The sequence below is a fragment of the Aspergillus candidus genome (assembly GCF_002847045.1).
Source record: "Aspergillus candidus strain CBS 102.13 unplaced genomic scaffold BDW47scaffold_26, whole genome shotgun sequence".
In the NCBI taxonomy this organism is placed as follows: Eukaryota; Fungi; Ascomycota; class Eurotiomycetes; order Eurotiales; family Aspergillaceae; genus Aspergillus; species Aspergillus candidus.
The window spans coordinates 3,709-17,754 of NW_020194031.1; the positions used below are offsets into that span (position 1 = coordinate 3,709).

A 14,046-nucleotide genomic window follows, 5' to 3' on the forward strand; every position below is an offset into this window, starting at 1 on the left:
TAGATTATCTTATTAATTAATATAGTTAGCATGACCACTATATAAGGCCTTAGGTTAGTCTAATCTATTATTAATAGCTAATAGAAAGATCACAGGGTATTCTTTATCTTAAATAACCTAAGTCACTAATACTAGTATAGCATAAGCATTAAGGGATCCTGGGTCTTGACAATATCATATTATAATTCTTATAGCTTAATTTAATTAATTATTTAGATCTTCAGAGAACTCTCTTAATAAGAATTATTAAAAGTAGAAGAAATATTATTAAATTTAAATATAATAATTATATAGCTTTAATAATTATTTTAATAAAATTTAGGAATATTTTAAAGTCTTCTAAACTTATAATCTAATAAAGATAAGATAATAAAGATTATTAATTTCTATAAAAGGAAAGTGATAATGATCTTGCTTATACCTAAGCTATGTCATGTGAACTAACAAACAAACAATCCTTTCAACAAATATCTTTAATTCTAATATAGAGGGTGAAAATTAATTCTAAGACACTCATAACCTGGATTAAAATATGCTAAAATTAATTCCAATGCACCATGTTGTAATTACCGCCATTGGATAGGACTAGAGAAGAAAATTATAGCCTGACATGATCATCAATTGACCTTCCGCACCACATTTCAAGTTCCTCCTGCTTAGGCATGTTTCCCTTACATCACCAATTCTTGTCTATAATGTGCGACATGGGTGCCAGGGTTGTCAAACAGTGTATTGTCGCATGAGCCACCCGGACTCGGGGCGACCAGAACAGCTCGCCGCATCATAGCATGTTCCTATATCATAGGCGCCATACTCGTAAAAGATGTTCTGCTTATCCTCCATATCCGACGCGTCCAAGTTCACTGGCAGCATATTGATCCCGTACCCCATGTATCCCGTAAAGTCATAATCCCCAGTGGCCGCCTGCGACGCATGGTCTGCAAAAAACCCAGTTGTATAGTGGTCAGGATGATCGCCGTCGCCGATGCTGTTAACATAGTCGAGGGTGTTGATGCGGTCAGGCTCAAAATCCTCAATGATTTGCGTCAGCACATCTAGCAGCCCGTCCCTGGTGTACCTCGTGTTGGACCCGTCCACTGTTCCAATGGAATCGATATCCCCCTCCCACAGTTTCATCAGACTTTCGAACCCGGTAGAGTCGTATCCGATACCCTCAAGGCCCCCGTCAGGCATGTGCATGTACACCACCGAGATTTGCGGCATGTCACGCAAAGTGTAAAGGGAGATATCATAGTCGTCGAAGCCGAGATCGCTTTCTTCCCAAGAATTGGATGCGCCGGCCATGCGTGTGTAGGCTGCAAGGGAGCCCATCTGGCGCCCCATCCAGTAGTCTGGGCCTAGGCCTGCGTCGCCAGCCGTGAGAAAAACAGTGCGTACAGTATGGCCCCATACGATTTCGCGAATCAAATCTGGGCTCATGAAGAGAAGGTCGTCGTCTTGATGAGCAACTATGTTGAGAGTTTGTGCAAAAGTCAGGCCAATGGCGCCCATCAAAGCTGCGGTATAGACGATCATTTTGGATGGCATGATGGAGGAGGGTTTTGGGAACAAATACTAGGCAATTCTCCGAGTGATATGCTCGTGAGATTGGTTCGGTCAGGCCTTACTTATAAATCTTCATTTTCTCCCTTAGTGGCCTCTGTCAATGGAAACAAGGGCTGGGCTTCTCTGTTTGACCGTTTCATGTGGTGTGATGGTCCATGATCATACCAAAACATTGGACAGAAACAATCCAGTGATCACAAACATTCCTCAAACACGAGTTGCTTCGCCAGAATAACATAAACACTTGCATTCTTCTGGTTAGTAAGTTCTCCTGAGAGGCCGGACCTTCGAGCCGAAGTATGTAGCCTGACATGACCTATCTTCCCAGGGTTGGACTGCCATCGCAGCTCAATACGGCACAAATATGCGGATAGATTACAACATTCTAGTGATTTCCACCTAGGTAAGAGCCACCACCACGAACTTGATTTGAAATTTGAACTTTAGTTCATATGAGATAGTCGTAATAGCTGTTACAAGGTTACATTCCTTGACATATTACTCAAGTCTAGTCCTTACTTGAAGTTCCATACACTCATTCCAAAATGCTCCCAACTCTCGAACCATCTACCTCGTCGGTCGGAAGGCGTATCGGGCACATCCGGCGTCAATCCAACCACCCGCGCCGCCATTATTTGTACCTAGGATCTGTTAGCCAGGGGGCCCATCATGAAAGGAGGAATTGACACTTACATTCCAAAAAGTTACCGCGAAGCAAGGATTCACAAGTTACCTCCTTACCCTTATACCGGTAATCCTTGCCCAATGGATAGGTGTGTGACTGCTCGGTGTCTCCACCATCCAGTTCACAACCGTCCACCCAATACACTGAGAACTTGTAGTCATGCGGGTCATTGAAGTTGCCAGATTCTTTTGTCGCGACATAGTCGACATCTGTCTTCTTGCCCTTGATGACCTTCAATTCCTCTCTTTTTGATGCTCCGCAGGCCTTCCAAAGTAGGTCTTTCCAGACACCCTCGCTTGTCTGCGTGTCCGTGTGGCCCGGGAACTCGTCTTTGCCGTGACAGTGTTGTTTCTGGATCTCTTTCTGGCCCGTCCAACGTACTTCGTAAGAGTAGGTGCCACAGCCCACGTCCAAAGCGCCATTCGTGGCCATCATATTTTGTTCATTGCCCATAGTTCCACATTTTCCTTGGGAGATTTTGTAGAACGCATCCTTGCAGCTCTTGGTGCAGGTTCCGGCACCGGTTGGCGCAAACATCAGTGTGGTCTTGAACTTGGTGTAGGACTTGGAGTTGACTGGAGGGGTACGTTTTTCAAGGAAGTGCGGGACATCGCGCTTGATGAAATTGCTCTTCTTCCCCGAGCTATCGACAGCCCATACTAGCTTGTTCTTCTCGTCCACAGCCCCACAGAAGTCGTCGGTGAGAGTGTCTCGGAATAGCGTCCCTGGGAGTCCAGTGGCATCGTCAGAGCACCCTTCGCCCGCGGTGATACTGTACGAATAAGAAGCACCACACTTGTCAATTGTACCTTCGGCACTGGAACGGATAGAGTGACTGTTTGGCTCGCCTATAAGTGTTGATTTAGTATTGGTGACAGTTGCAAAGAGCGTTCTATACTCACATTTTTTGATCAAGTCCATAACAGCATCCTTGCAGGATGTCTTGCACCCCTTGCCCACCTTCCTAGTGAAGTGGAAGTTGTATTCCCCGTACTCATTTGAGTTAATCATCGAGTTAAAAAGTCGGGCATCGTCATCTTCACCGCCGCAGAATTTGTCTACCATCTTCTCCATGAAGCCGGTATCAATGTCGACTGTTTCAGTCGGGTCGCCCCCGCAAGTGGTGCCAATGATTTCGCTGTCAGCCTCCTCGGCAAACCTAAGTATTTTCTGCCGAAGGCTGTTCAGATCACCCAATGTAGCTTCAGTCTCTTCCCCTCCAGCAAAATGGATACCCCTGTCTCGGGGGTTGCACTCGCATTCGTTAAATTCCCCTTCCTATCAGGTCGTCAGTGATATGATCGAGGTAGAGTGGAAGATGTTTAGCTTACAGCCGTGCATTTGGTCTCATCATCCCCATCCTTCTTCTCTCCCTTACAGTAGTCGGCCCCGCAGTTCAGGTATTTCTCTTCCAAATTCGGACAGCCGGGCTTGCTATCCTTGCATTTGCAGTCCTTGTGGAGACCCTGGGTTAAGATTAGTTGGATATCACAGTGCATGGGGCAACCATCCACTACTTACCACCGCACATTTCTCGTCGACACCCTGACAGGCGTCATCGTCACAATCAGGCATGTTGTCATCCCCGTCAGCAGGACAATCGTCAGTACACGGACAGCCTGCATGATCACCTGCTGTACACCAGTTCTTCAACGCTTTACAGTCCTTGCATTTGACCTTGGCATAGTCCTCAGGACATGTGTCCGCCTTCTTGGGGTGAGGGACGCCAGCGGGCGGAAATAGAAAGCCGATGGGGGGGATCCAGGGTATCAGCCCTACGATGGGCGAGACACCATCGTGACCATCCTTATCACCGGTGGTGCACTCGCAAGCTTTTGTGTATTCCCATCCCATAGGCTGCTGTAATTCCTGGCCGTTATAGCCCGTGGGGAGTCGTTGCAGAATGACCAGCTTGCAATGGCCCTTATCGTCGGGGTTCTCTCCACCGCAGAACTTGTCATCACAGTGCCACTTTTTCATTCCGAGCCTACATAACACCCTATTAGCGGCTTTGTTTATCCAATATTTGAGTAGGTCACTTACGTGGCGGGGCAATATGTTGCGGCAGACCAACCGCTTGGGTGGTAGGGCACCGACCCTGCCCATGCAAGCTCGGCTGCAAGGCCGGAAGCTAGAAGGGAGGAGAATAGATTCACCATGGTGTTTGGCTGCAAAGTAGAAGGGTGCAGCTAAAGACGTGAAGAGAGGGATAGGAGGTCAATCATCTTACGGCGGCCGCAAGACCTGATATAGGTACGATGCTCTCTTGAAAACACCCCAACGGCAGAAGGTCCACAGATGTTCCAGCGACAAGGCAGACTTTACTTTTTGCTAGCGGGTCGGTTGAATCCCGCCCCTTGATGCCGGTAACAGCTAATGTGCTAGCAATCGCGGGGGCCAGTGCGTAACTTGGGGCCAAAATGCATATTATTAGACTCCGTAGTTAGTGCAGAGCAATGGGTCTCGCATGCAACCGGCGGAAGATACCTAGATTCCTTAGCGTTGTGGTTTATTTTCGCGTAGCTTTGGAACCCTTGCTCCAATGGCGCTGATGATGGTCTACAAAATTAGCGTGCAGGATATTTACTAGTACTAGTGCTGATGGTTATAGAGTAGAACTGGGTCCGTTCAGGAACGTAATGTATTTTCCGATGGCTGTGGGGGCCGTCACGGCCGTGCGACAATGGGGGCCAAACACAGCAATTGGGTTCTGCAGCTTCGGTTGCTATAGTTAGGGCCAATCTAATTGACTACTGCTGTTAGTGATTACTACTTAATTAATCCCGCAAGTCTGTCTTCTATAAGCCCTAATCAGACCCACTCAGGATGGTACCTGGAATACTTCTCCATCGACCAATCATTAAACTCTGATGGCGATATAGGTCTACAAACTATTCGAACATGAACTTCACAAGTAGAATTCTCATTGTTGCGAGTGCCAATTTTAGTATACCCCCCGCCAAGCTTTGGGGCCAAAATTTGAGGCGCAGGTGTCAGTTTCCTTCGTAAGGCAGACTGGACAATTCTCATTCATCCGGCGGGATCCCATGACGAGTATATAGACTTGAATGGGGATCGGTTTGAAGATTCCGGCACAGAGCAACATCGAATTCCTCCCCTCACAACTCCTCTTCGTCCATACAATGGCATTGTTACAATCGGTGATTCTTCTGGCTCTGGTGGCCTTCAATCTTTTTACAACCGGTAATGGCTGGAGACTGGACGAAGAATCGTGCGACCGTTTGTTTCCTCATACCTTCCTAAAGTCAAGCACTCTAACGCCATGCAGGACACCCAAAAACAAAAGATCGCCTATTAAAGGGCCTTCCCAAAGCATTAAGCTTGGTGGATAATGCAGTCAAGATGCTTGAAGACAACGACGACGAAACGTACAGCATTCGGGATATGCTATTCCCCAAGCTCCCCTTTAAGGAGCTTGGCAAGCCAAGAGGTTGGTTCGTCCCCTTGATAACAATTTCACTAAGTACTAACTATAGCATTATTGTTCTAGAGGCGTTGCAAAAAGTCTCCAAGTCGATGACCTTGAATTCGGGCAGAGACGCCGGTGTCAAAGATATGCGGGACCCGGTCAGCCCCACCTGTCCTAAATCTACATATCTCAACCACTGATATCCACAGATAATCTTCTGCGACCTAGACCGATTTGAAAAGATCGCCTCTGTCAAAGCCGGAGAGCCGGATGCTTACAGAAACAAGCTGACAAACAAGATCGACGATGACCCAAACGGGATGCTCGTCACTTGTATGAATGAAAAGAAGATCACCGGCTATTCCAGCAGATTTGAGGGGGAGGATTCGGCAAATAGTCAGGATTTCATTCAACTTTGCCCCTGGTGGTTGAAATTGATGGAACGAGACGATGTTCAAAAGGATCTCAGTAAATGGGATGACGCGAAATGGGCCAAGATGAATCTGGATCATTATGATTTCAAGCCAACGCAGGAGACTTGGCTAGATACGATTTACACATTTGAGCGTACTCTTATCCATGAGGTTGGCCATCACCACATGTCATATCATCTAAGCCAATGCTAACCAAGGTTACAGTTCTCTCACACGGCCAATGGTGGTATGACGGCAGATATGAAGGGCCCGGATGGATCGACGCTGTATGGATGGCAAAAATGTGCCAGTCCCCCGCTCGGTCTTAAGATGTATAATAATGCCGACTCTGTGGCCCTGTTCTGCGTTGGTATGTCAGTCCTTCTCATTTTTATACACTTCCCGAACTCATGATCCTTCTAGCCGCGGACTTGGCGAATAAAAAGATGCAGAGGCCATTGAAGGATGGAAATTTGAAGAGATTGTGTGCGGGCCCGGGCAAGCCGTACCCGGGAAGCAATAAGAAATGTGATATAATGTAGACATGATCAGCTAATGTGGGCTCACCACTGGGTGGCCCAAATGGTTGGGCCATCCCACTTTGGGTAATTGTGAGAGGACAGTCACATCATGACACGCTATGTCCAGCCATGTAATAGTTTGGGCTCTAGAATACAAGAAGTGGACTGTGTCTAACTCGACACTGCTTTTCAAACAATTTTGTAAATTGGGTTGATCAAATTTTTCTTTATGCCACATTTGCCAAGTCAATCAATGCTGGAGCTTCTGGTGAGGGAGGAAGAGAGTGGCGAGTCCGAACGAAGACCTTCTGCATTCCTGTTGTGCGCTGTTCGAATAGCTTATAAAGCTTTGGCACGTCAGTCAATTGCACAACATGGGTGACCATGTCAAGTGGATTGATCTTTTGCTCCCGTATCAGCTCGAGCAAATGCTTCCAGTACTTCTGGACGGGTGCCTGGCCATTGCCAATGAATCGGATGCCTGTCTGCATGATAGCACCAATGTTGAAATGATTTGTCTGGTCTGGTCAGACATCAATGTTAAGTCAGTTGAGTCTATATCACTTACATAGCCAGCATAGACACCAGTTACCCCAATCCGTCCGAACGGCCTCACAGATGTGATCATCTCGTTTAAGATCTCCGACGTGTCGGTTTCGGCTCCTGACAGCATCTCTAGATAATGCGTCCACCCCTTGGCATACTCGCCGGCAGCACATTCCAAAGCAACATCAACCCCACCAGGAACCATTTCCTTGAGTTTGGAGGTCACGGATTCCCTCCTGGTTAGATCGGTGAAATTGAGGGTCTCGACGTTATGGATCTTGCTCTTGACGAATTCCAGTCTCCAGGCACCGTTTCCACCATCGACCAGGATGACTCGACTGGCTCCCTGCTGGAAACTGAATTCCACGACCATCTGGCCAATGGGACCAGCACCCCATACTGCAACCGTATCACCCTCTTTGACCCCAGTGTCCACCACGCAGTGATAGGCGGTGGCCAGTACATCGGACAGATACAAGCCCTTCTCATCAGGAACATCTTCAGGCAGAACCAAAAGATTCACATCGGCATTGGGAACACGGACATATTCTGCCTGTCCGCCTGCAAACCCACCCGTGAAATGACTGTACCCGAAGATACCTTGAATCAAGTGTTAGATTCCCATCCAATCCATGGGCATATAGTGAAACGTACCCGACGTTCGCTTGCCATACATTGCATTGGTGATAGTGTTAGAATTCGTCCGTTCACACGCCGATGTCAATTCCATTTGACAATTCCGGCATTGCCCGCAGGCAATTGGAAACGAAGCCACGACGCGGTCGCCCACCTTGCAGCCACTAACATCGGGCGCAATACTTTCAACAACACCACAGAATTCGTGGCCTAACACATCGCCTTTCTCCAGCTGTGGTATTACGCCTAATTATTGTTAGCTGTTCTATATTCACACCAATAGGAGGCGAATGGCAAAGTACTTACCATGATACAGATGGAGGTCGCTTCCACAGATGGTTGATCCAGTCACCTTGATCACGGCATCTCTTCGGTCAATGACCCGGGGCTTGGGCATGTCCACTACGTATTCTTAGCGTGGTGGATGGCATAAACTCAGTGCCCTCTTCCAGAGAATTCTCACCAATTTCCACCTTATTCTTTCCCGCCCAGACGGTTGCCTTGATCTTCTCCCCAGTGTCCTGGGCACCCTCCACCTTGTTGGTATTACTGATGTCGGTCGTCACATTGGCATTATCGTCATGTCCGACAAAACCTTCCACGAGATTAGCGATCTGGGATGCAGCCATTATAATACTGTTATACTATTTAAGGTCAAAGTGACAAGGAAGAAATGGAGTGTTTGGGTTGACAGGCGAGTGTCGCCTTTTAATTGACCTCAATATGTGGGAGGGGTCTGGCCAGTTAGGGCTGACATCATTGTGATGTCGTCTCCCGTCCCCCCCACCTTCCCCTTCTGGATATTTTCCATCGTCCACTCTTATCCAAAGCCACACCGTGGTTATTTTTCAACCACCGAACTTTATTCTTACCTTTCATGAAAATCAAGGAAGCGCTTTATTAGTAATCCAAATGGCTACCATGCTTGCCGCCGGAGATTAAATAACAATAGTCAGTGACACATATTCTCTATCATCGCTGCGTTCCCATAGACAGTAATGTTATGGAATAATACGCTTGTTGGAATACTATATGATAAGGTCAAGGAGAGACTCCCTACTGATATCTTGGTCTACTCTACCAAGGATCGTTCACTGAATAAAAGTCTGGGCTTTCAATGTGCCCCATATATATATATATCTTCGATACCCAAAATATACTATGACTAGAAACATACAACCCCATCAATCAAACTTTTAAGAGTTGTCAAGATATCACTTCCAATATAGCAATGATGAATCGATTTCTGATAGTAACAGATTGCTATTCCAACTGGTACATCAAAACAGCCTTTGGAAGTACTTTGCCACTTGATGACAACACAGGCCGTATCTATCGTAAGTGTGACAGAACTTTAGATGCTTGGCATGCGGAAATCCAACCCTCCTGTAGGATCCACGGGTTGGTCCCATTATTGGGGGTTATCGCCGAAAGAGATAATCACAATAACGATGATTGTGATGTGTTTACGAAAACCATAGAAATCACAGGGTATTCTAGAGGACCAAGGATAAAGGTTGCATGGAAATTTTGCAAATTACCTGGTGTACTCCGTACTAGCCGATTACATTCACTACGGCCGCAATGGCTTGGCCCTTGGCATAGCGGTATTTATATCCCTTGACCGCCACTTGTACGAGATTCACTGCACTTCAATTTGGTAGCATTACCAAACGCGTCAACTAGTGTACTTGGCTCCATGCCCAGTCAGTATTGTCCACCCTCTTGCTCTCAGCCTCTCAGTAAGTGCGAGATAACTCTATCACGATGTGTGAGGCGAAGGCAATGATCCGCTGGATGATGTGGGCGTCCGTCGTCCTGCCATGCATCGGGCGAGTCCCCACAGCGCAGACCCGGAATGGGTCCTACGCGGGCGTGCACAGTACGAACCATGGTCAAGATTTCTTTTTGGGTGTCCCGTACGCGCAGCCTCCGGTTCAAGACCTGCGATTTCGAATACCCGAGCCGCTTAATGAATCGTGGAACGGCGTTCGGTCTGCTACGACTTATTCTCCCGGGTGTATTGGGTACGGTGATGATGGACTGGCGCTCGATCATACGGTCATGTCGGAGGACTGCCTGTATCTGAACATCGTGCGGCCGTCTGGCCTTCCACCTCACACAAGGGTCCCCGTTGCAGGTAGCGTTGATCAATCTAGCCCTTCCAGCGTTTCCATCGGATGCTGACGGGTCCCTAGTGTGGATACACGGGGGCGCTTACGCCGAGGGCGCGTCGCGCGACCCACGCTACAACCTTTCCTTTATAGTTGGCCAGTCAGAAGCCATGGGCCGGCCGATGGTGGGGGTGAGCTTGAATTACCGCCTGCATGGTTGGGGTTTCCTGTGGGGGCGCGAGATGGAGGAAGCGGGGGCGAGCAATTTGGGCCTTCGCGATCAACGGTTGGCCCTGGCCTGGTTGCAGGAGAATATCGCCGCGTTCGGAGGCGATCCATCCAAGGTGACCATCTGGGGGGAGAGTGCCGGGGCCAACAGTGTCGGAACGCACCTGGTCGCGTATGGTGGCCGCGACGATGGTCTCTTCCGCGCAGCCATCGGCGAGAGTGGCGCGCCCACCCTCTACCATCCATACCAGACGGTTGACGACTGGCAACCCTACTTTGATGCGATCGCCCGTGCGGCACAATGCCATGGTAGCGCCGGGATTTTGAACTGCCTGCGCGACGTCCCCACGGCCCGACTAAACACCCTGTTCAACGGGTCCCTGACCCAAGGCGCCGCCTTCGGCCCCGTTATTGACGGCGACTTTCTCGTCCAGAGCGCGACGACGCTCCTGCGCAAGGGCTCCTTTGTCAAGGTCCCTTTTCTCCACGGGGCCAACACCGACGAGGGGTGGACCGTGGCACCGAAGGACGTCAACACGACCGATCGATTCAGGAGCATGGTGGAAAGCTGGGGCCTGGACGCCACGACCGTGCGACGATTGTACGAGTTGTACTTGGATCCGGTCAGCGAGCCCGTCGTGCGTCGTACGGAGACAATCTTCACTGACCGCAATATCCATGCACCACGACGGCTGGCTAACCAGATCTGGTCTCTTAACAATATCCCCAGCTACGGATATCACTTCGATCTGGGAAGTGATAAATGGCCGTCTTTTCACTTCATTGAGATCCCCTTCGTCATGTACAATACCATAGGGCTTGGCTATGAGAATATACCCGGCCTGCCATACACGCAGGATCCCATGGCTGAGGACAGGCAGAGACTCTCACGCCTGGCGGATTTGGTCTCCCGGATGTGGATCAGCTTCGTTACCACCTTGGATCCGAACCATTTCGGGGATGAGCCCGATGTGCATTGGTCTGCTTATCGCGCCGAAGAACCGGGTGTCATCATGTTTGACGGCAATGCTTCTGTGCCGGCATACATGGTTCCGGATACATACCGTGCGGAGGGCATCGAACTGTTTTCCAGTCTCCTCGATGGTCCGCTTGGACAGTAGTAGGTTGCACATTGGGACTAGCTACAGCTTGGGATGACATCGTGGAGGTCATCCAAGGAGATACTGAGAACCCAATCGACTGGGTTGACGTGAGGAACAATTCGAAAGAGCAGGCACTAGCCATTGCGGAACTCGACTTTCTCAATGAGACCAGCAGAATTAGCACTCCTTAAAAAGCAGATCAAGTGGACTACGCAACTACCAAATGGTTTCAGTACCGCATAGTGCTCGAAAGGCTGATGATTCAGTTGTGGCGGTCGCCTGTATGCTCCCCTTTCCCATAGACTCGAAGCACCGATGTCTGCTAACCACTACGAGGATTACATGTGGAATAAGATCATCTTAGATATCTTCGCCTCACTTTTGTCGGGTTTTACATTCTGGAAAGTTGGCAACAGAGCTTTTGCTCTGCAATTGCATCTATTCTATATCTTTAACTTTGTGCTTATGGCTCTAGGATGCATTAATCAAATGCAACCTTTCTTCCTGCATAACAGAGACATCTTTGAGGCTCGTGAGAAAAAGGTATTTGCCCATTGTTTCACAAAATGAAAAATCGACTAACCTTTTCAGTCCAAAACCTGCCTTTGAGTTGCCTTCATCGGCGCTCAAATTACTTCAGAAATCCTTATCTGATTGTCTGCGCGACGCTCTACCTCCTCTGTGTTTACTACACGGCCAGCTTTCCAAACAATTCTAATGTCGCAGGCCAATTCTACCTACGAATGATCTTCTATGAGTTCCTTTACACCTCGATTGGCCAGGCCATTGCCGCCTATGGGCCAAATGAATACTTTGCCGCAAGTACAAACCCGGTTATTATAGGTGCCGGTTTGGTCATGTTGTTGTGCCCTATGATGCTCTTAGACCGTTTTGGGTATGTCTACCTTCTCCTGCCCTGTTTTCGCAATCGGGGAGAAAAAAAAAAAAAAAAAAAAAAGCAAATTGCCCGAAAAAGCACAATTGGATGTATTACCTGGATCCCTTCACGTATCTTGTCGGTGGACTCCTCGGTGAAGTCCTCTGGGATGTCTAGGTCCAATGTGAACCCTCGGAGTTTGCTGCGCCCGTGGGTCAAACCTGCGGCTCTGAAATGGCAGATTTTATCACTGCGCGGACGAGCTATCTGGTTAATAGCTCGGCTACGAACTGCGAGTTTTGTCAATACTCTACGGGCGCAGATTACGCCAAAACATTCAACTTGATGGAGAAATATTATGCTTGGGGAGACGTGAGTCTAATCTTTCCTTGCAAATCCGAGATAGGGTGCTGAAACTTACAATTGTAGACTGGCATTACGCCCTTGTTTTGCATTAGCTCTTACGCGATGGTTGGGGTAATGATGAAGATGCGCAGTAAGGCTACTAAGAATGCGAAGAATGATTGATTCTTCAGCCTAGAAGCAGGAAAGAAGAACAGGTGAACAGGTCAAAATGCGAACCTGGCTGTGATGTTATTTTTACTAGGTTAGGAGTAAATAGGGATAGAACTTGTTAAGACTCACCGATATGTATATTTTGATTATCAACCTGCTATATTACCTTATTACTTTTAAAGATATAAGAAAAGTCATAAGAATTAGCTAGTATGAAGAAATATATACGTTTTATGTATAACTTATTAGAAAATAAGCTCAGGTTATCAAGATTCATCAAGTTTGTTTAGAAAATAAGTTTAAAGATAGTAGGCACATCTTATCAATACCCTGGTCTACAATCAAGATCAAGCCTTTATATTAGCATTATCACATCACATACGACCATAGGGTGTGGAAAACAGGGCTTCCCGTCCGCTCAGCCGTACTTAAGCCACACGCCGGCCGGTTAGTAGTATGGTGGGTGACCACATGCGAATCCCGGCTGTTGTATGTTTTTCTTCGCCCAGTTTTTTGTGGTTCTTGTCGTCGCGTTTGGGCTCAATCTCCACAATTAGTCCAGCCAAAAGCTAGAGCGATAGGTTTTATAGAATGACACTCAGTGGTAGAAACCATTTGAGCCAACACACTTCTATCCGAGGGCAAAGAGTACCAATAGTTGGAATCGGGTTTAAGAAGAGCGATCGGGTGAGTTCTAGTTGAAGCACGGTAGGTTAACGTATATATATCAACTCGGCTTTTTTTGCAATGACAAGCCGGCGACCATGACTGATTTCCTAAATGAGTCAGTGGCAGAAGGGGAAAAGAACCGCTACCGAGCCTGCCTCGGGAAGCTGAAAATTTAAGGTGGCAAGATCCATAGTTTGAGATGAGAAGACTTGAAACCTTTGGAGCAAGAAAAGCGGGAGGAGGGGGGGAATATTTCCCGTACCCTGTAGTCAGAGGATAGGAAAGAGAGAGATAGTGGTGTCAAGAAGAATGTATTATCAATAAAGGATATCACATCATACGGTTTATATACTCCACAGCCTCCGAGGCAACAAGGAGAGATCGACCGTAAATAAGAAATAAAAAGAAACGTAAAAATAAAATTCAACACATTTAAAAACATCTTCAGGAGTTATAAAACTGGCCAGGCTCCTGCAGGCTGCCAACACTTGTGTAAACAGACTTACCTGTCACTCGTCACCCTTCCATTTGGGGACACCCACACCCAGCGACCGAGCCTCCTGTTTATATGATGTGTGACAAACTCCCGTCACCATCCATGTGGTTGTTTTAGGCTATGATATCAAGTAGGAAATTGTGTTATGTTGCAAAGAATACCACTCGGCTACGAAAGATATCTAGACACTTCTGAGCTCCGTGGGTACCCTTTTATGCACTTTTTTATATTGCGACATGTTATAAC

General features: G+C 47.7%; 6 protein-coding genes across 6 annotated transcripts; 3 read left to right on the forward strand and 3 right to left on the reverse strand.

Moving 5' to 3' along the window:
- Positions 1 to 543: 543 nt before the first annotated feature.
- On the reverse strand, positions 544 to 1,568 carry BDW47DRAFT_106702 (uncharacterized protein). The gene has a single exon (XM_024812831.1). It carries the CDS (start codon positions 1,546 to 1,548, stop codon positions 721 to 723), a length of 828 nt encoding a protein of 275 aa, XP_024671487.1. The 5' UTR covers positions 1,549 to 1,568; the 3' UTR covers positions 544 to 720.
- A 565-nt stretch (positions 1,569 to 2,133) lies between these two features.
- Positions 2,134 to 4,410, reverse strand: BDW47DRAFT_126180 (uncharacterized protein; the record flags this gene model as incomplete). The annotated part of the gene is made up of 6 exons (XM_024816512.1): positions 2,134 to 2,207; positions 2,260 to 3,099; positions 3,154 to 3,529; positions 3,583 to 3,717; positions 3,773 to 4,238; positions 4,295 to 4,410. The coding sequence occupies 6 exons, from the start codon at positions 4,408 to 4,410 to the stop codon at positions 2,134 to 2,136; spliced, it is 2,007 nt and encodes a 668-aa protein (XP_024671488.1).
- Positions 4,411 to 5,614: 1,204 nt separating this feature from the next.
- On the forward strand, positions 5,615 to 6,636 carry BDW47DRAFT_126181 (uncharacterized protein; the record flags this gene model as incomplete). Its single annotated transcript, XM_024816513.1, has 5 exons — positions 5,615 to 5,702; positions 5,763 to 5,839; positions 5,891 to 6,265; positions 6,320 to 6,464; positions 6,518 to 6,636. 5 exons carry the CDS (start codon positions 5,615 to 5,617, stop codon positions 6,634 to 6,636), a joined length of 804 nt encoding a protein of 267 aa, XP_024671489.1.
- On the reverse strand, positions 6,477 to 8,426 carry BDW47DRAFT_131955 (zinc-dependent alcohol dehydrogenase; the record flags this gene model as incomplete). Its single annotated transcript, XM_024817435.1, has 5 exons — positions 6,477 to 7,133; positions 7,184 to 7,761; positions 7,816 to 8,043; positions 8,104 to 8,199; positions 8,261 to 8,426. The coding sequence occupies 5 exons, from the start codon at positions 8,424 to 8,426 to the stop codon at positions 6,843 to 6,845; spliced, it is 1,359 nt and encodes a 452-aa protein (XP_024671490.1). The 3' UTR covers positions 6,477 to 6,842.
- Positions 8,427 to 9,597: 1,171 nt separating this feature from the next.
- BDW47DRAFT_117901 (carboxylesterase family protein) lies at positions 9,598 to 11,260 on the forward strand (the record flags this gene model as incomplete). Its single annotated transcript, XM_024815137.1, has 2 exons — positions 9,598 to 9,937; positions 9,996 to 11,260. 2 exons carry the CDS (start codon positions 9,598 to 9,600, stop codon positions 11,258 to 11,260), a joined length of 1,605 nt encoding a protein of 534 aa, XP_024671491.1.
- Positions 11,261 to 12,173: 913 nt separating this feature from the next.
- BDW47DRAFT_106720 (uncharacterized protein) lies at positions 12,174 to 12,801 on the forward strand. Its single transcript, XM_024812832.1, has 2 exons — positions 12,174 to 12,491; positions 12,549 to 12,801. Exons 1-2 carry the CDS (start codon positions 12,354 to 12,356, stop codon positions 12,645 to 12,647), a joined length of 237 nt encoding a protein of 78 aa, XP_024671492.1. The 5' UTR covers positions 12,174 to 12,353; the 3' UTR covers positions 12,648 to 12,801.
- Positions 12,802 to 14,046: the final 1,245 nt, after the last annotated feature.

Excerpts from the sequence above, each read along its gene's own strand:
- BDW47DRAFT_106720 (XM_024812832.1), top strand. The coding sequence starts at position 12,354 with ATGGCAGATTTTATCACTGCGCGGACGAGCTATCTGGTTAATAGCTCG. Across the intron at positions 12,492-12,548 it reads AATATTATGCTTGGGGAGAC|ACTGGCATTACGCCCTTGTT; the intron begins GTGAGTCTAATC and ends TTACAATTGTAG.
- BDW47DRAFT_106702 (XM_024812831.1), bottom strand. The coding sequence starts at position 1,548 with ATGCCATCCAAAATGATCGTCTATACCGCAGCTTTGATGGGCGCCATT.